The sequence below is a fragment of the Saccopteryx leptura genome, chromosome 3 (genome assembly GCF_036850995.1).
Source record: "Saccopteryx leptura isolate mSacLep1 chromosome 3, mSacLep1_pri_phased_curated, whole genome shotgun sequence".
Lineage (NCBI taxonomy): Eukaryota > Metazoa > Chordata > Mammalia > Chiroptera > Emballonuridae > Saccopteryx > Saccopteryx leptura.
The window spans coordinates 31,257,812-31,279,358 of record NC_089505.1 but is presented as its reverse complement, the minus strand read 5'-3'; the positions used below and the strand labels follow the sequence as shown (position 1 = coordinate 31,279,358).

The 21,547-nt window shown below is 43.7% G+C and overlaps 1 protein-coding gene across 3 annotated transcripts in view; it reads left to right on the top strand.

Moving 5' to 3' along the window:
- Positions 1 to 13,159: 13,159 nt before the first annotated feature.
- LOC136398799 (pantetheinase-like) overlaps positions 13,160 to 21,547 on the top strand; it is a 32,556-nt gene continuing 24,168 nt past the window's right edge. For 2 of the 3 annotated variants that reach the window (XM_066373203.1, XM_066373205.1), the window contains exons 1-3: positions 16,581 to 16,713; positions 17,397 to 17,624; positions 19,858 to 19,988. In XM_066373203.1, coding sequence (XP_066229300.1) covers positions 17,412 to 17,624; positions 19,858 to 19,988 — 344 coding nt within the window. In that variant the 5' untranslated portion in view covers positions 16,581 to 16,713; positions 17,397 to 17,411. Of the gene's footprint in view, positions 13,475 to 16,580; positions 16,714 to 17,396; positions 17,625 to 19,857; positions 19,989 to 21,547 lie in introns of those variants that run through there. The other variant, XM_066373204.1, reaches the window with a different exon arrangement.

The following is a 21,547-nucleotide window of genomic DNA, read 5'->3' as shown; positions in this document are numbered from 1 at the left end:
GGAAGGAAAGAAAGAAACAAACAAAGAGAGAGATAGAGAAAGAATGAAATAAAGAAAGAAAAGAAAGAAAGGAAGGAAAGGAAGGAAGGATGGAAAAGAAGGAAGGAAGGAATACAGCCAGACTATACTGTTTTAACCCAGAACTTCTTTTAGGATGAAGGGGATGCTAATCAGGAAATTTCCAATTAATCTTTAAAGGTCATACTGTTGGGTTAGGTAAACACTGCCATTAAGTTTTAGAGTTTGCACTGAGAGCAAATGACTCTATTTGGGGCCTGTTCTTTCTTTCTTTTAACACTTATAAATCAGGACATCTGCTAGACTCAGTCTTCACAGTTGTATCTTTTTAAAAATCTATGTTCTTTCTTTGAAAACTAAAGCCATTCTAACAGCTTCAACTGGTACTTCTGAGACACCAGAGTATATTGTACTGGTAAGCAAAAATAAATAAATAATAAATTTATGACTTAGTTTAGTCTGCATCAAAATGATTTGAGGTTATATTAAAAACAAAACAAAATAAAAATAATTTTGTTGAGTCCTATGACAAAAAATATATATTCTTATGTTGAGAATGAGAAACTTGCCTTTTTCTAAGATTTTCTGACTATTGTTACTGATGTAGTGTGGGTCAAATAAGTTTGCATATATGATGTATATGTTTGCTTGCTTATAGTTTGCACTGGGCGTGGGGGACAAGCTGTAAGCAGGCAGGGTCATTATAGCCTAAGGCTTAGTTTTAAGACTAAGCCATTCCCACCCTTTTAATACTAAGATCTTTTCAAAACTAAGCTTTTCCTCACACCCTTGACTGTTGCATGATGTGGGGTGGTGCACTCTCATGAGGAACCCCAATGTGCCTTAGATAAGTCACTTTGTGTCACAGACTTCCTTGTTTGTATATTGGATTAAAGGTTTTGATTTGTACACTATAACATGGGGCAGAGGAGCCCATGCTGGAGGAGAACAGAGAAAGGCCACATGGAGGAGAGGAGAGGCAGCCAAGATGGTGGAGTGCTGAAGAAAAAGCCAGTTCAGTTTGTGCAGAGTTTGTGCAGAGAGAAGGAGATGGGGAACAGAGGTAAATAAGGCTGGTGAGGTACAAACTTTTGATTCTAGGAAACTCGGATAAGTCAGTGGGTTTGGGAGCCCTGAATGGAAAGGGAAGTGTTTTCGCACTGTGTGTATTTCTTGCCCACCAGGTACAAGCTAGGATTAAAGCTAATGGCCCACCAGTTCTTGGATCCATTGTTTCATTACCGTCTGTCTGAATCAGATGTGAACCTGCATAGGCCAGGCGGCTGTGATGGTGGCCGTGGCTACTGGCTTTACAGGCAGATTAGTAGGAAGCTAGGAATGTTCCTTAGCAAGTGAAGTGGGGAAACAGACAGCTGAACAAACTGGTTGAGCAATTTACAGCTGGATAATAAACCCAAGGTCTTATCATTCCTAAATGTTGGGCAGATAAAACATATTATGCTCACTTTGTTAAAGATGGTGCTGCCCACATGGAGGCCGTCGCCCTGAGGGCTGTGGGCAGGCAGGATCCTTGTAGCCTGGGGCTTGGTTTTAGGACTAAGTCTTTCCCACTCTTTTTGATGTGGGGTGGTACAATCCAATTATGCCTCAGATAAGTGACTTTGTATCAGAGACTTCCTTATTTTGTATATTGGATTAAAGGTTTTCATTTCTACACTATAAAATGAGAGCAGAACAGGAGCTTGCTCGCTCTTGGTTCCTGAGATTAATATTAGAGGAGAGAGCAGAGAGAAGATCAGAGAAAGCCCACATGGAGGGGACCAGGAGAAGCAGCCAAGATGGTGGAGTGTTGAGTAAGAAGCCAGTTTGTGCAGAGTTTGTGCAGGGAGAAGGAAGGAGATGGGGAACAGAGGTGAATAAGTCTGGTGAGCTAGAAACCTTTGATTCTAGAAAACGCAGTAAGTCAGTAGCTTTGTGAACACTGAATGTGAGTGGGTTTTGGAGCCCTGTGTGTGTTTTTACTTGCCCGTTGGGTGCAAGCTAGGATTAAAGGTGATGTACCATCAGTTCTTGGCTCCGTTGTTTCTTTACCGACTGTCCGAATCAATGCGAACCTGCATGGGTTGGGAAGCTATGATGGTGGCCCTGGTTACTGGTTTTACACTAAACAAGGACACTCAGGAGCATCTAGTTACAAATTCCAGACCTTGTTGGGGCAGACCCACCTTCATCCCCTGATATTCTTTGAAGGTGTAAGTGACCAGAAAATGACCCTAGTCAATCTTTATGCTCATATTTGGTACACTGACATGTTAAAGAACTCAACTGGGAAGCTGGTGAAAATTCTGTTGAGACTCTCCCCTGAGACCTTCCCTGGGATATGTCAACATAAGAAACATGAAAACCTGTAAGAACTTTTTATGAGTTGATTTAAGCCAAACTGATGATGATTGCCAGGAGGTAAAATCTCAGTAGATTGAAAAAAAATGCTCCAGAGAATGAGAGTTTCACCACTTATTTTATACATTACAATCAAAGGGGAAGGCATAGGGGGTTACATGAAATCCATTGATGACACATTAGGGAGGCAGGAGAAGGTAAAGCAGGGAAATCTCTGGAATTGAAGAAAAAGTAAACTCTATAGAGACCCAGGCTTGTTTTACATAGGCAGGTATAGGGTAGTTAACAATTAACATGATAATGATGATGAGGGGATTTGTGGCCATTGTGCTAGAGGTTATGCCCTGAGGGGTCAGGAAAAGAAGATTATTTTTACATTTCAGAGGAATGTTATGTTACTGTTACATTTTTTTAATTGATTTTTTAAAATTTTTATTTATTTATTTATGTATTTATTTATTTTTACAGAGACAGAGAGAGAGTCAGAGTGAGGGATAGACAGGGACAGACAGACAGGAACGGAGAGATGAGAAGCATCAATCATTAGTTTTTCATTGAGCATTGCGACACCTTAATTGTTCATTGATTGCTTTCTCATATGTGCCTTGCCCATGGGCCTTCAGCAGACTGAGCAACCCCTTGCTTGGATCCAAGGTGGTGAATTTCTGCTCAAACCAGATGAGCCCATGCTCAAGCTGGCGACCTCGGGGTCTCAAACCTGGGTCTTCTGCATCCCTGTCTGATGCTCTATCCACTGCGCCACCACCTGGTCAGGCTACTCTTACATTTTTAAAGTATGTTATTGTTGGGCAGATAAAATGTATTATGCTCACTTTGTTAAAGTGGCGCTGCCCACGTGGAGGCCGTTGCCCAGGTGATATTAATGTGTGTCTCTGTGGGCAGGCAGAATCCTTGTAGCCTGGGGCTTGGTTTTGGAATTAAGCCTTTCCCACCCTTTTTGATGTGGGGTGGTACAATCCAATCATGCCTCAGAGAAGTGACTTTGTAGTAGAGACTTCCCTATTTTGTATATTGGATTAGAGGTTGTGAAGCTACACTATAAAATGGGGGCAGAACAGGAGCTTGCGCTCTTGGTTCCTGGGATGATTAGCATGAGAGAGCAGAGGGAGAAGAGCAGAGAGCAGAAAGAGGCCATGTGGCCAGGAGAAGCAGCCAAGATGGCAGAGTATTGAGTGAGAGGCCAGTTTATGCAGTTTGACGCTGGAGAAGGAAGGAGATGGAGAACAGAGGTGAATAAGTCTGGTGAGCTAGAAACCTTTGATTCTAGGAAACTCGGATAAGTCAGTGGCTTTGTGAGCACTGAATGTGAGTGGGTTTTGGAGCCCAGTGTGTGTTTTTACTTGCCCGCCGGGTGCAAGCTAGAATTAAAGAAAATGGCTGTAAAGCCAGTATCCATGGCCAGGGCCACCATCACAGCAGCCCGGCCCATGCAGGTTCGCATTGGGTTCGGACAGTCGGCAAAGAAACAATGGAGCCACAAACTGGTGGGCCATAGTCTTTAATCCCAGCTTGCACCCGGCGGGCAAGTAAAAACATACACTGGGCTCCAAAACCCACTCACATTCAGTGCTCACAAAGCCACTGACTTATCCGAGTTTCCTAGAATCAAAGGTTTCTAGCTCACCAGACTTATTCACCTCTGTTCCCCATCTCCTTCCTTCTCCAGCGTCAAACTGCACAAACTGGCCTCTCACTCAATACTCTGCCATCTTGGCTGCTTCTCCTGGCCACATGGCCTCTTTCTGCTCTCTGCTCTTCTCCCTCTGCTCTCTCATGCTAATCATCCCAGGAACCAAGAGTGCAAGCTCCCGCTCCGTCCCCATTTTATAGTGTAGAAATCCAAACCCTTAATCCAATATACAAAATAGGGAAGTCTCTAATACAAAGTCACTTCTCTGAGGCATGATTGGATTGTACCACCCCACATCAAAAAGGGTAAGAAAGGCTTAATCCCAAAACCAAGCCCCAGGCTACAAGGATTCTGCCTGCCTTTAGCCCACCCCAACACACATTAATATCACCTGGGCGACGGCCTCCTCGTGTTATCTTTAACAAAGTGAGCATAATATATTTTATCTGCCCAACAATGGCCCACCAGTTTTTGGCTCCGTTGTTTCTTTACCGACTGTCCGAATCCAATGAGGACCTGCATGGGCCAGGAGGCTGCTGTGATGGTGGCCCTGGCCTTAGATACGGGCTTTACATTTGGCGTAGTCTGTGGCAGGATTCGATACAGATCGGCAAGGAGCCTTTGAGCGGTGGAGTAGAGGACTGGCTAGTGTTAGGGTTCCCCATGGCTGTCCTTTTGGGGGCCGTAGTCTGGCTGACTTTTACAGCCATGTGTGAGGAAACTGAGAGCTCTGTGGAAGAGGCTGCCCGGGACCTGCAAACCGAGCAGTGGAAGGAGCTGGAGCAAACGCGGGAGAAACAGATGCTGACCCTGTAGCTGGAGGAAGCGCTGGAGGAGGAGGCCGACCAGGTTTGCGAGATTCGCCTGGAAATGGAGCAACTGCTGGAGGAGGATTCACAGGTTCGTGAGTTGCAGATTACCCTGGACATTGTGGAGAGCCAGCAGCGGCAGGAGGCCGGGGTTGAGGCTGAGGCTGAAACCTAGTCCGGAGCTGCAAGGTCTGCGGAGCAGAAGGCGGCAGCAGCCTGGGGCTTGAGCCCCCTGGCAGTGGAGCTGGTGTTTTCAGTTCCTCTTTGGAGGATGAGAATTGGGCTGGAGTTGTGTTGGGCAGATAAAATGTTTTATGCTCACTTTGTTAAAAATGGCATTGCCCACGTGAGGCCGTCGCCCAGGTGATATTAATGTGTGTTGAGAATCCTTGTAGCCTGGGGCTTGGTTTTGGGATTAAGCCTTTCCCACCCTTTTTGATGTGGGGTGGTACAATCCAATCATGCCTCAGAGAAGTGACTTTGTATTAGAGACTTCCCTATTTTGTATATTGGATTAAGAGTTTGGATTTCTACACTATAAAATGGGGATGGAGCGGGAGCTTGCTCTTGGTTCCTGGGATGATTAGCATGAGAGAGCAGAGGGAGCAGAGCAGAGAGCAGAAAGAGGCCATGTGGCCAGGAGAAGCAGCCAAGATGGCGGAGTGCTGAGTGAGATGCCAGTTTGTACAGAGTTTGTATCTGGGATAAGGAAGGAGATGGGGAACTGAGGAGAATAAGTCTGGTGAGCTAGAAACCTTTGATTCCAGGAAACTCGGATAAGTCAGTAGCTTTGTGAGCACTGAATGTGAGTGGGTTTTGGAGCCCAGTGTGTGTTTTTACTTGCCCGCCGGGTACAAGCTAGGATTAAAGGTGATGTCCCACCAGTTTTTGGCTCCATTGTTTCTTTACCAACTGTCCAAATCCAATGCGAACCTGCATGGGCCCGGCTGCTATGATGGTGGCCCTGGCCTTGGCCGCTGGCTTTACAAGTTGTGATTTGCAGTCTCCAGAAGATGGAAGCCCAGCTGGAAGGAGCACCTACTGTGGCCCTGGTAGGTCTGCAATTTGGGGACATAGGGCTGGACGCCATGTGCTCCTCTTTGGGACAGTGTAAGACCTGCCAGGATGGCAGGAATGAGGGGGGTGGCTGACGCCCCATGTGCTTGGACTGATTTCCTGGACTATGACCGGAGTGGGCATTGGCTCCTTTGTTGGATGGACTTACGGATTACAGATTTTGGACAATGTGAAATACCCTGATGGGGGTAGGGGTGGCTTTGCTTGAAGCACTCTCCTGCCCCGGGAAGCTTTTCCCGTAGGCTGAGGACATTTTGCACTTTGGGCAAAGTGCTCACAGACTGGTGAAGTGTACCTCTGTAATTGTTGAAATTGTATAATTTGTGATGTTGTAATTTGTGTAATGTCCTAATTTCCTTGCACAGGGATGCCGGTGGTATAGATTGTGGGTAGTAAAGTGAGCATAGGGGTGGATTGTTGGGCAGATAAAATGTATTATGCTCACTTTGTTAAAGTGGCACTGCCCACATCGAGGCCGTTGCCCAGGTGATATTAATGTGTGTCTCTGTGGGCAGGCAGAATCCTTGTAGCCTGGGGCTTGGTTTTGGGATTAAGCCTTTCCACTCTTTTTGATGTGGGGCGGTACAATACAATCATGCCTCAGAGAAGTGACTTTGTAGTAGAGACTTCCCTATTTTGTATATTGGATTAGAGGTTGTGAAGCTACACTATAAAATGGGGGCAGAACAGGAGCTTGCGCTCTTGGTTCCTGGGATGATTAGCATGAGAGAGCAGAGGGAGAAGAGCAGAGAGCAGAAAGAGGCCATGTGGCCAGGAGAAGCAGCTAAGATGGCGGAGTGCTGAGTGAGAGGCCAGTTTGTGCAGTTTGACACTGGAGAAGGAAGGAGATGGAGAACAGAGGTGAATAAGTCTGGTGAGCTAGAAACCTTTGATTCCAGGAAACTCGGATAAGTCAGTAGCTTTGTGAGCACTGAATATGAGTGGATTTTGGAGCCCAGTGTGTGTTTTTACTTGCCCGCCGGGTGCAAGCTAGGATTAAAGGTGATGTCCCACCAGTTTTTGGCTCCGTTGTTTCTTTACCGACTGTCCGAATCCAATGTGAACCTGCATGGCCCTGGCCCTGGCTTCTGGCTTTACAGTTATCAAGTATGTAATTATAGGTGCAAAAAGACCACAGACAGGCTCAGTGAAGGTAAATATCTGAGAAAGATACCACCCTAGTGTGGTAGACGGTTAGATAGACAAGAGCAGAGCAAGGACAATAGGCTAGGCACAGAGGTCTCCAGGGCAGAAAGCCCCAGTTGCCTAGTGTTGAGCAGACAGAATATATTACTCACTTTGCTAAAGATGGAGCTGCCCACGTGGAAGCCCGTCACCCAAGTGATAATATTAGTTGCCTTTCTTGCTTGGTGTAAGGCCAGGAGCCGCCATCGTGGCCATTCACATGCAGGTTCCCATTGGATTCGGGCAGACGATAAAGAAATGGCGGAGTCAGAGGATTGGGGGCCATCCTATTTATTGGTGTCTCACCAAGACGGGCAAACCACAAAAGAAGACAAGGGAAAAGCAGAAAACCAGCTCTTCCCATGAAGGGCCAGGGATCAGGGAAGCCCCTGCAATTGTGATAGCAGGAACTGTGTGTCCAAGCTCCTGGTCTGTCCCACTTTATAGTGTAGAAAACCAAAATCCCTTAATCCAATATACAAACAAGGAAGTCCCCGATACAAAGTCACTTATCCAAGGCATAAGTGGATTCCTCATGAGAGTGTACCACCCAGATCATACAATCAGTCAAGGGTGTGGGGAAAAGCTTAGTCCCAAAACCAAACCCCAGGCTACAACGACCTGGCCTGCTTATAGCCTGTCCCCCACACCCAATATAAGTCACAAGCGAGCAAACATATATATCATATTTACAAACTTATTTGACCAACACTTGGGATGGGCAAGATTAGGTTAATATGTGTTGGGGGAGGCCTTTTGCGCCAAAAGGTTTTAAAAGGAAGACAGATCACGTTGTTCCGCGGGAAGAGTGATTACATTCTAGGAGGAGCCCATGCTGGAGGAGAACAGAGAAAGGCCACGTGGAAGAGAGGAGAAGCAGCCAAGATGGCGGAGTGCTGAAGGAGAAGCCAGTTTGTGCAGTTTGTGCAAAGAGAAGGAGATAGAGAACAGAGGTGAATGAGGCTGGTGAGCTAGAAACCTTTGATTCCAGGAAGCTTGGATAAGTCAGTGGCTTTGGGAGCCCTGAATGGAAAGAGAAGTGTTTTCCCACGGTGTGTATTTCTTGCCCACTGGGTGCAAACTAGGATTAAAGCTAATGGCCCACCAGTTCTTGGCTCCATTGTTTCATTACATTCCGTCCAAATCAAATGCGAACCTGCATGGGCCAGGCGGCTATGATAGTGGCCTTGGCTACTGGCTTTACACCTAGTGATGGTGTAAAGCCAGCAGGCAGGGCCGGGGCCACTATCACAGCAGCCTTCTGGCCTATGCAGGTTTGCATTGGATTCGGACAGTCGGTAAAGAAACAGCGGAGCCAAAAACTGGTGGGCCATAGCCTTTAATCCTACCTTGCACCCGGCGGGCAAGTAAAAACATACACTGGGCTCCAAAACCCAGTCACACTCAGTGCTCACAAAGCCACTGACTTATCCGAGTTTCCTAGAATCAAAGGTTTCTAGCTCACCAACCTTATTCTCCTCAGTTCCCCATCTCCTTCCTCATCCCAGATACAAACTCTACACAAACTGGCATCTCACTCAGCACTCCGCCATCTTGGCTGCTTTTCCTGGCCTCCTCCACATGGCCTCCTCCTGCTGCTGGCTCTACTCTCTCCGCTCTCTCATGCTAACCTCAGGAACCAAGAGGCAAGTCCCGTTCTGCCTCCATTTTATAGTGTAGAAATCCAAACCCTTAATCCAATATACCTAATAGGGAAGTCTCTTAATACAAAGTCACTTCTCTGAGGCATGATAGGATTGTACCACCTTACACCAAAAAGGGTGGGAAAGGCTTAATCCCAAAACCAAGCCCCAGGCTACAAGGATTCTGCCTGCCTTTAGCCCACCCCAACACACATTAATATCACCTGGGCAACGGCCTCTTTAACAAAGTGAGCATAATACATTTTATCTGCCCAACAGATGGATAAAATGGCCACTCAACCACTATCTTTCTTAAGAACAATGCAAGCCTGAAGGAGCAAGAAGAACTTGCCTACTCAGTAATCCAGCTCAGACCTCCCTTGTAGCTGGATGCTGATAAGAAACAACTGGATTAGGGTGCAGACAATTTTGAGGAACTGTGGTGCCACTCCTAACCACAAACAGAAGTTATCTTGCAGCTGTCTTTGCCCAAGTCCCTTTGACAAATCCATATAATCCCTGTCCCATCCCTCCCTTGGGGCTGACACCCTTTGCTGGTCTCAGCCCACCTGCACCCAGAAGTTTTTAAAATAAATTTCCTTTTGGAACACATTAGCCTTCTGTTTTTGGTTTGGACCTTAGGTTCTTTCAGCTAGCAATTGGCAAACTGGGAAAACAGAACCTCAACCCCAGGTTGACCTTTCATCCCCTGGCATGTAGCAGGCGAGTGAACAGGAGGCCAGAGAACAGCCCTTAAGCTTTAAATTCCAAGAACAATGAGGTTTGACCTACATCAAATAGGACCAGGCCTCAGCTGCATTTCAGCACCAGGTCCAGAAAAGCAGCAAAACCAGACAAGCAACAATATGGCTGATCTCAGGACCAGCTGCTTTAACTAATGATGCCTGCTGACCAATCAGAGGAAGACACAACTCTAAAAGGACACACCTGATGTTGGGCAAATAAGTTTGTAAAATCTGTTTTTTTCTCATTTTGATCACTTTCATTGTTAAAAATGGCCGCTGCCCAGGTGAAAGGGCTAATTACCTTCCTGCTTGGAAGGGGCGTTGTCTTGCTAATGTTTACTGGAAGAGAGATTCTGCCCCCATCACTGAAAGGTGAGGGAGGATTTTTTTTTTTCTCTCCTCCCTGATCCCTTGCCCTCCATGGCCTTTCTTGTGGCTTGCCTGTCTTAGTGAGACACCAATAAACAGAATGGCTCACCATCCTGACTCTGCCATTTCTTTACCATCTGCCCAATATAGTCATCCATGGCGATAGCTCCCTTTTTGGAGCACATCTTTCATCTTTTTCAGCGATAAGCAAGAAGATCTTTGATTTGGACTTTGAGTGTTTTTGGCTTGAAATAAGCCAGAGTGGCACATCTTGGAGTGAGTCATTCTGAACCTCTATACTTACAATACAAACACTGTATCAAGTAGATTCATGCCAATAAAAAAATTGACACAGTGTTCTAGCCATTAAATATTAATATGGACCCAGAGAAGAAACATTCATTTGATATGAACCCCAAGAAAGAACTTATCTGCTGAGATGGACTTCTCATGTTCAACTGAGGGCCCAAATTTTATAAATCGTAAGAGCCCAGCAGTGATTTGCTGGCAGGGGTTCATCATATACCGTAAACCCAGAGGAAACGCAGACTGGATTCCCAGCTTCCCACATATGTTCCACTCATTTACCCAGTTCTAGCACCACTGCAGGGGAACCCTGGCTTCCCCGTTCCATCAGTGAAATGAGCCCTGCCCCATTCAGTCAGAACTGCACATTTTGATAATCTCATTTACATAAAGTAGATCTCACTGAGAACAGGAATTGGAACTTATAAAAGGAGGTCTCCCCTTTGTCTCAATTTATATTGCTACCTGAATCTGTGTCTCCCAGGCTGCAGCTTTTCTTTGTTCAAATAAATGATTTTTATTATCTATTACAATCTAAAATTAATTTCAATTTATGATATTTATGCATATATATTTAGTAACAATAAGGAGGCAGATTTCTAACTTTTAACATACATATAATTGTGACCAACTACAATTCTGACACAACTCTCACGTGTGGGTTTTTTCCTACACCAGCAAGTAATTCTCCAACACCAGCTGGGTGTCCTACAAGTCAACTCAATTTTGACACTATACACCTAGAGATAGCGTCAGATCCCACAGGATAAGAGTTCAGGCCCACAACTTCCCCCTTCTCCCCACTTCAGATGCCAATTTCAAGTCTTAAGTTGTCACCTGTCCTGTGACTGTCTATGGATCAGGTTCCAAAGACCCCATTCTTGGGTCTGATTAATTACTTGAAGAGCTCACAGAATTCAGAAACAGTGTACTCACTTGATCACCAATTCATTTATAAAAAGACATAACTTAGGCCCTGGCTGGGTAGCACAGTTGGTTGGAGCATCATTGGGATGCACCGAGATTCAGGTTCAATTCCTGGTCAGGGCATATCCAAGAATCAACTAATGAACACATAAAATAAGTGAAGCAACAAATTAATGTTTCTTTCTTCTCTCTCTCTAAAAATCAATAATAATAATAATAAGAAGAAGAAGAAGAAGAACTGCAACAGGAACAGCCAATAGAAGAGATGGGCAGGGCAAGGCTTGCAGAGGGGCACCATGGTTCCTTGCCTTCACTGAGTGCACTACCCTCCCAGCCTCTCCATGTGTTCAACAGCTAGAGGCTGTCGGAATGCTGTCTTTACACAGGCCTGGTTCAATAAATCACAGGTCATTGCGAGTTCAAGTCTATCTTCAGCCCTTCTCCCCAACTGGTAGGTCAGGGCAGGACTGAAGTTCCAACCCTCTCAGCACAGGTTTGCCCCCACTGGCAAAGCTCCATTCTTAGTTACTTTACAAAAGCTACTTAATTAACATAACAGACGACACCCTTATGAACCTCTTTGCTTATGAAATTCCAAGGCTTTTAGGAGCTTTGTGGGAGACGAGGACAAAAGGTTTCTTATTAAAAATCACAATATCATCTGACCTGTGGTGGTGCAGTGGATAAATTGTCAGCCTGGAATGCTGAGGTGGCTGGTTCAAAACCCTGGGCTTGCCCAGTCAAGGCACATTAAGAGAAATGAGTTGATGCTTCCCAGTCTTCCCTCCCTCTTTCTCTCTCTCTCCTCTCTCTGAAATCAATAAATTCAATCATTTTTAAAAAAAATCACAATATCACACATACATAAACATGGGTGTGCATACATATACATATACACACATGTATGCAGATGGCTCTTCAGAGTTCACCAGATGTCTTCAAATGCTTTTCTCGTTACATCCTCAAAATCACCTCACGGTGATCAGTATTTGCACTGACCTCCCTGTATCAGCTGGCTCAGCCAGATCAACTGCGGAGATGACTGGTAATGGAAATAAACTATCCAGGGTTGCAGATGGTGGGGGCAAGAATCACTCTACTTCCTTAGAAGCCACTTCTATTAGGTCTTTTGTGTACACTAAGCTAGGAGCTGGGGACCTGGAGAAGTGTAAGAGTCAGTGCACACCCGATTTTGTCCTGTTCTCCCCGCCTTTTGCCCCGTTTCTGATCCCCTCTACATGTTTTGGGCAAGACTCACTGATGAATGAGTGGGTTTTGAAGCCCAGTGTGTGTATTTCTTGCCCGCTGGGTGCAAGCTAGGATTAAAGGTAATGGCCCACCAGTTCGTGGCTCTGTTGTTTCATTTCCATCTCTCCGAATCCAATGAGAACCTTCATGTGCCGGGCGGCTGTGATGCTGGCTGTGGCAACTGGCTTTACATCTATCTTGTAATGAGCCAGTGCCCCTGGGCTGTGACCTTCACAGCTCTTCTCAGTCTTTTTCCTTTCCCCCTTAGTTGAGATAGGAAGGCCAGGAGGTTTAGAGTTGAGGTTTTTCTTTTCTCCAAATTTGTTAGGCTCTGGTTTAATAGTTTGCTTGAAGAGGAGCATTGATAAGGAGAGCAAAAGTTTCAGGGGCTTATTTCTCTTCCTTTTTTAGAAAATGTGAGTCTGAGTTGTTGTTTTTGTTTTCTTTTTTTTGTTTGTTTGTTGGGTTTTTGGAGGGGTTGTTTTATTTTGTTTGTGGTTTTTTTGTTTTTTGTTTTTTTGTCTCAGTTGTTTTCCCAGACAATCTTTTGGGGTTATTAGAGGTAAAACTCATAAAAGTGTGAAAGCCTTTCTAACACTGGAATTCCCCTTAATTCTGTCAAGTGTATCTACAGTGAACCTCTAGCAATTCATCAGTGACAGCTGAAGTGATCATATCAGCGAGAAAGGAAAAGGTGTTCCCTGGAAAGTAACCTCACAGGTGGCTCTGATCATAGATTCCTAACTAGGCAAGTCACGGTGATGAGTCACACCCTATAAAAAGGTTTCTTTAAGCAATGCCTGTCCATTGTTTCTGGGAGTCTAGGTTGCCATACCTTTGAAATGCCTCCTCTCCGACTGGGCTAGTACATGCCAAGTAGGCCACAAGAGAAACCACCCACAAGAGCACCTGATCTCATTAACTAACCTGAAATACCATCCTGCCTTGTTTCTCCCACTTTCATGTCATCTCCACAGACAAAAAGCTGCAGAACTGTCCTTCTCCACGGCACTTGAGATCTTGGTTCCTGGCAGCTGTCATCAGTTTGGCTCAAACTCATAACTATTCTCTACAGGTTTGGACATTGTTTATATCAGCGCCACTACTGGCTCCAACAGTGGACTTCTGCTCCCGGTAAGGCTGTCTCTCCAATTGTCAGGAAGAGGTTTGTGTGTGATCTCAATTTTCTGCCGCATCTAAGAAAAAGTACTGGTTTTCAGTTGTTGAGCCTTTTTCTTGTTGTGAACATGGGAGAGGTGATTTTCAAACTCTTTCTATGTCAGACTGGAACCAATAGGAGCTTCTTAGTTCATATTTTTTAATTAATTATGTCAAACAAGTTGTGGGTCAAATAAGTTTGCAAATATGATGTATATATTTGCTCACTTATAATTTGCATTGGGTGTGGGGGACAGGCTGTAAGCAGGCAGAGTCTATAGCCTAAGGCTTAGTTTTAAGACTAAGCCTTTCCCACCCTTTTAATACTAAGATAGTCTCAACACTAAGCTTTTCCCACATCCTTGACTTTTGCATAAAGTGGGGTGGTGCACTTTTATGAGGAATCCTATTATGCCTCAGATAAGTGACTTTGTATCAGAGACTTCCTTATTTGTATACTGGCTTAAAGGCTTTAATTTCTATACTATAAAATAAGGGAGGCCGGGGGGGCTCTCTCTCTTGGTTTCTGAAATTAGCATTGCAGAGTAGAAGTAGCCAAGATAGTGGAGTGCTGAAGGAGAAGCCAGTTTGTGCAGTTTTTGCAGAGAGAAGGAGATGGGGAACAGAGGTGAATAAGGCTGGTGAGGTAGAAACCTTTGATTCTAGGAATAGTCGGATAAGTCAGTGGCTTTGGGAGCCCTGAATGGAAAGGGTAGTGTTTTCCTACTGTGTGTATTTCTTGCCCGCTGGGTGCAAGCTAGGATTAAAGGTAATTGCTCATCAGTTCTTGGCTCCATTGTTTCATTACCATCTGTTCAAATCAACCTGAACCTGCATGGGCCAGTGGCTGTGGTGGTGGCTGCAGCTACTGGCTTTACACAAGTCATTTAATTAAACTCATTCAATTTTTAACTTTTATATCTGACCTTTCTTTTATTAAGTTTAATGTAACAATTGCATCTCATTGTGAACTTGTGGGTCCCCACGGGCTTGGGAAGGAAACACCAAAGGGCAGTCAGCAAGTAGAGGGAGCTGGTGTTTGCTGTAGACTCCGGAGGGCTGGGCAACCACAGCCTCTTTGTTATTTTGGCAGCCACAGAATTTATATAGTACTGAAGTAAAAAATATCAGACATACCTAGTAGCCAGTTGAACTATAAAAACACCATCCAAGGCAAAACCTAAAACAAAAACAGATGATCAACAATAGTTCTGTAAATATAAAAAATATTATACTTAATTTGCAACTGAAACAAACTTGCCCACTTATTCCATATCAAAATCTATAAGTTTCTTCTCTATTTTCTACTTTGCTCTTTTGAGTCTACCTCCATTTTTCTCTTTAGTTCTTAACTCTTGTTCTCCCTGTCTCTGTTTATACTTCCCTGTTAATCCTATGGTCTGCAGCCTCTAAAATGGTTCCCAAATTTTCTGCCTAAATCACGCCCTGTATAATCCCCGCCTGTCAAGTGTAGGCTGGGCATACTGATTTGCTTTCTTTTGTTTTGTTTTTTAACTTTTATTTATTTATTTATTTTGTGATAGAGACAGAGAGTCAGAGAGAGAGACAGACAGGAGGGAGAGAGATGAGAAGCACCAACTTCTCATTGCGGCTCCTTAGTTGTTCATTGTTGGGCAGATAAAATGTATTATGCTCACTTTGTTAAAGAGGCCGTTGCCCAGGTGATATTAATGTGTGTTGGGGTGGGCTAAAGGCAGGCAGAATCCTTGTAGCCTGGGGCTTGGTTTTGGGATTAAGCCTTTCCTACCCTTTTTGGTGTAAGGTGGTACAATCCTATCATGCCTCAGAGAAGTGACTTTGTATTAGAGACTTCCCTATTATGTATATTGGATTAAGGGTTTGGATTTCTACACTATAAAAGGGAGGCAGAACGGGACTCGGCCTCTTGGTTCCTGAGGTGTTAGCATGAGAGAGCGGAGAGAGTAGAGCCAGCAGCTAAAGGAGGCCACGTGGAGTAGGCCAGGAAAAGCAGCCAAGATGGCGGAGTGCTGAGTGAGATGCCAGTTTGTGTAGAGTTTGTATCTGGGAGAAGGAAGGAGATGGGGAACTGAGGAGAATAAGGTTAGTGAGCTAGAAACCTTTGATTCTAGGAAACTCGGATAATTCAGTGGCTTTGTGAGCACTGAGTGTGACTGGGTTTTGGAGCCCAGTGTGTATTTTTACTTGCCCGCCGGGTGCAAGGTAGGATTAAAGGCTATGGCCCATCAGCTTTTGGCTGCGCTGTTTCTTTACCGACTGTCCGAATCCAATGCGAACCTGCAAGGGCCGGGCTGCTCTGATGCTGGCCCTGGCCGTGGCTCCTGGCTTTACATTCATTGATTGCTTTCTCATATGTGCCTTGACTGGGGGGCCACAGCAGACCGAGTGACCCCCTGCTTGAGCCAGTGACCCTGGGCTCAAGCTTGTGAGCCTTGCTCAAACCAGATGAGCCCACACTCAAGCCGGCGAACTCGGGGTCTGGAACCCGGACCTTCCACATTTCAGCTCAATGCTCTATCTACTGTGCCACCTCCTGGTCAGGCCTGACTTGCTTTTAATGAATAGAATACAACAGAAGTGACTAGGTGACATTTCCCACATTGGATTAACTAACAGACTGTGGCCTGTGTTTTGGGTGGGTTCTTTTTCTCTCTGGCTCTGCAGCCAGAAATCATAATGTAAACTGCCTCATAGCAACACCTGAAGGTAGGAACTCATATCTCCAGGGGACAGCCAATTGGCTCCAGAGGCTTACCATCATCCACGTGAGTGAGTCTCTGGAGCTTAGAAGTGAATCCTCCCTCAGCCAGGCTTAGAGATAACTGCAGCCCAGGCCAACAGCCTGACTGCAGCCTGAGAAAGAGGCACCCAGCTAAGCTGCCCCTAGATTCCTGCCCAGGAAACACGAGATGATATGTGCTTGCTGTCCAAAGCCAGTCCATTTTGAAGTAACTCTTATATAGCAATGACCCTTTTGTATTCCTCTTGGTCCTGGCTACCCCATTTTGAGAAAACTAAAGTGAATAAAGTGTAGCATTTACATATTCATATGATGATAATAATTTCAGAATTGTAAATTTATTTATTCTTCAACTTGTTTACATATACTGCTATGCGCTGAAGTTCTAAAACAAGAATTCTAAGAATTCCTATGTTGAAGACCTAACCACCTGTACTTGAGAATATGACCTTATTTGGAAGTAGGAGAGTTTCAGGCAAAACTAGTTAAGATGAAGCAATTCTGGAATAGGCTGGACCCTAAATTCGATGACTGGAGTTTTATAAACGGACAATTTGAATTCAGACATCAATACAAGGCGCAGACAGCCATCTTCACAGTGAGAAGCCTGAATAATGAATCCTCTGCACAGCCCTTAGGAGTGCAGTACAGAATGTTGTGTAAAACTTGTCTACATTATGTCCAAGACGTAAAATCATAATGTTTTCTTTCTTTTTTTTTTGTTTTATTAAGTGAGAGGAGGGGAGGCAGAGACAGACTCACACTAGTGCCTGACCAAGATCCACCAGGCAAGTCCACCAGGGGGCGATGCTCTGCCCATCTGGAGCCTTGTTCTGTTGCTTGTTGCCCAGCAACTGAGCTTTTCTTTCTGCCTGAGGCAGAGAGCATGGAGCCAACCTCAGCCCCAGAGGAGGAGGAGGGGCAAAGGAGGGGGAGAAAAGCAGATAGTTGCTTCTCCTGTGTGCTCTGACCAGGAATTGAACCCAGCACATACACACGCCTGGCCCACGGTCTACCACTGTGCCAACCGGCCAGGGCTCCGTAATGTCTTCTTAAAGTTGAGAGTTGTAATTTGTTTTTAAAGTACAGAGTTCTGAGAACCACGTGATTTATTGCAGAATCTCTATAAATATCATGGCTTGTTCTGTTTTTCAACAGTCCTTGGACTTCAGCATGACTACTTCTCAGCTGCTGGCTTATGTGGCAATTTCAGTTTTCTGTGTTGTAAAAGTCAGCTCCCAGGACACCTTTATTGCAGCTGTTTACGAGCATGCGGTGATATTGCCTGATGCCACCTTAATATCGGTGCCCCGTGAAGAGGCGTTGGTATTAATGAACAGAAACCTGGATGTTTTGGAGGGAGCGATCACATCAGCAGCAAAACAGGTACCACCTCCTGAGTGTGCTGGCTTCTATGTATAGGATATGTGGGGTCCTAAGAGACAGGGTCACTCTGAGGGTCAATTACATATGTGTCAGAGTATGTAATTATGTATGTGTTAAGGTGCATGATGACGTATATGTGATGGTAGCCAAGAACTTTTATTTTACAGTCCAAGTCCTACCTCCTTCCCCAAATTATTGGAGGAAGGACACTATTAATTCCCTAATGGTGAGACAAAGGAAAGACAAAAACATCTGGCTTATTATTCAAGGGCAGAAGACCTTTGAGGAACTAGCTGTAAATTCAATAACTTTGCTGCACTTTTCTGCTACAGGTGGAGGGTAGAAGATAAATGGGTGGGAAGCCAGATGCTATTTTTAGAGTATTAGTGGCTTTGTTGAATTTTTGTTCTCTTAAGAATGTGCAGATTTCTTTAATGACCTCCAAACAAACTTAAGTTGCAAATTACTTAACAGTCTGTATTTATATATATATGTATATCGTGCTTCATTACAAGTATATGAAATTCATAATATTAATAAATATTTCTACAAGTAGATAGTACATAATACATATAAAATAGATTATATTTTATACTTCATACGTCACACCTCATTTTAATTGGAGATAAAAGTATATATGTCTGTGCCTTACCTGCGGTGACACAGTGGGTAAAGTGTCCACCTGGAATGCTGAGGTCACCCATTTGAAACCCCGGGCGTGCAAGGTCAGGGCACATATGAGAAACAACAACTACAAGTCCTGTTCCTTCCCCACCACCTTTCTCTCTCTCTCTCTCCTCTCTCTGAGATCAATAAAAATGTTTTAAGTATATGTTTTTTATTTAAATTTTTTTCAATTACAGTTTGAATTCAATATTATTTTGTCTTAGTTTCAGGTATACAGCATGGTGACTAGAAAATCATGTATTTTACAGAGTGGTCCCCATCATATTTTAAGTGCCAGCTGGACCCCATACATGTTATTACAATATTATTGACTCTGTTCCCTATGCTATAATTACATCTCCGAGGCTATACTGTAGCTACCAATTTGTAAAGTAAATATATTAGTGTATAGTAAGTCCTTAAGTTAAATGAAAATGAGGAGTTAAGTTTAAATGTGTGGTTTGAATGAATATGGTTTAAATAAGCTACCCATAAATCAGTTATAGACAAGGGATATGTGAAGTGTCATGTAAGTCAAAGATACATACATATAACATGTGTCTATTAATATACATTCTTGGAGATAGAAAAATTAGCTTTCAGGATATTGGACAAACCAGTATGTTCCAAATGTGTTAGGTTTGCTCCCTTGCACTTTGCCTGATTGGTGCATGAGCATGGGGCAGCACCATGTGTGTATAGTCTATGGAAGGCTGTGGGTACTTGCCTTCAGAGTGGCAGATTGCAAATTGCGGATTGCTGCTGTCATTGGGAAGGGCCATTGCTTGCAATTGTTTGCTGGAGAAGGTTTTTTTTTTTGTTCAGCCTGTTTTGCTTCTGGGGGCCTGTGAGTCTCAGGAGCCCTGAGAGTGAGTCCGGATAGTCCAGATAGAGAGGGTCGGGGCTTGGGAGCCCTGAGAGAGACGGAAGCAGTTTTCCTTGCCTGTTTGCTCGTCCGCCATTGCGAGACTCTAATAAATGAAATGGCACACCATTTTCCGGCTCCACAGTTCCTTCACTGTCTGCCCGAATCCAACATGAACCTGCATGGCCACAGCAACGGCCATCGGCCATACACAGGGTGACTCTTCCACCTGAAGGGGCCGTGCGAGCTCAGATTGTACCTCTAGGCTCTCTCCTCCAGTGATGCAGGAATCACATTTGCAGCAGATAAACCAGGGAAGACTGAAACAGAGGAAAAGTGAAACAGAGTTTGAATTGTAAACCAGTCCTACAAGCTCAGGCGCAACAATCGGTCAAAGTTCAGTGGGGGATTCGGGGAAGAGCTGAGTTGATAGTTAACAACTGAAATGGATGCCAAGCTTGTGAGCAGCCTGGAAAGCTGTTCATGTTAGAAAAACATTAAGAAGGATGATGTTAGGGTTGGAGAATGTAAACGGTTGGGCGTATAAAATACGTAATAAAAATATAGAAACCAAAGGAATAAGATTGAATGAAAAACAACCTGAATGGTTTTCCCTCAGCTACTCAGTTCCTCAGGTTCTTTTTCAGGGTTTGAGTGTAGACTTTCTTGGGAAATATTTCAATTAAACTACATTTTTAACAGGGTGCACATATTATTGTGACTCCAGAAGATGGTATTTATGGCTGGAAATTCAATAGGGAGTCTATCTACCCATACCTGGAGGATATCCCAGACCCTCAAGTGGACTGGATCCCTTGTAATCATCCCAACAGGTAAAAAAACGACAACAAATTGTGAAAAATTCCATCATGAACGTAAGTTTACTTTACGGGGAAAATTTTGTAGACAATCATTGCATAAGATCCACTAACAACTTCAAGTTTCAAGATAGTTTCAGTGCTGGGATGTAACATAGTAATCATCAAATTTATTGTGAATTTCCACAAAGGGACTAAATCTGGAGAGATGGTAGAGTAACTTGCTTAGTGTCACAGGATAGCTGGGTAATGGGAGAACCAGATCCAAACTCGAGTCTTCTGACATCTTACTAATGGACAGAAAAATTGTTTCCCTAATGGCTCTGTACTTTGAAAAATATATGAGTAAATAAAAAAATAGAGTCATGTCAGTTTAGAATTTAAAATTTTCCCTTCTCATTCATAAGATAGTTCATGAGGTTTATGTATGTGAAATCCTTAAAACTGAAGCTGATTGTCAACTTAGGAGGAGAGATAGCAGAACTGTGCAGGTGGTTTAAATCAAGTCTAATATAAAGAAACATGAAGTGTTATGAAAGCAGCACTATTACTTTTAATGTAAGCAGGCAATATCTGATGCATCTAAGAGATTAGTATCAGTTAACTCACTTCTTTCCAAATACTAAAATTGTAGGAATTCTTCTTATGGAATTGCTCTTAAAAACACAAAAACTAACTACTGTAACTTCTTATAGAGACTTTCTAATTTTACAAAGTTAAATATTATTTATCTTAATTATCTACTTTATTCATACTTCATTGTATCATAATCGTTTCTCATTTAGTCATTTCCCATGCTAGACTTTCTGTTTCTAAAAGGAGTACTCTGATATCACTCCCATTATGAATTGACTTCACTTGGTTCTTTTTTTTTTTAGACAGTTAAATTTAACGGGGTGACATTGGCCAACCAGAGTACATAGATTTAGAGAGAGCATCTTCCCATCATTTGGACAGTCGACTATGCTGTATACCAATCACCCAAAGTCAAATCATCCTCCGCCACCCTATATTTGTTTCTCTTCATGCCCCTCTACCTCCCCCATCCCCTCCCTCTCCTCGATTCCCCTCCTCCTAGTAACCATTGCACTCTTATCTATGTCCATGAGTCTCAATTTTGTGTCCCACCTAGGTATGGAATTATACAGTGTTTAGCTTTTTCTGATTTACTTATTTCACTCAGTATAATGTCATCAAGGTCCATCCATGTTGTCATAAATGATACTATGTCATCATTTATTATGGCTGAGTAGTATTTCATTGTATATATGTACCACATCTTCTTTATACAACACTCTATTGAAGGGCATTTTGGTTGTTTCCATGTCTTGGCCACTGTGAACAATACTGCTCCTTGCACAAAAATTAATTCAAAATGGATCAAAGACCTAAATATAAGATGTGAAACAATAAATTACATAGAAGAAAACATAGGTACTAAACTAATGGACCTTGGCCATAAAGAGCATTTTATAAATTTGACCCCAAAGGCAAGGGAAGTAAAGGCAAAGATAAATGAATGGGACTACATCAGACTAAGAAGCTTCTGCACAGCAAAAGAAACTGACAACAAA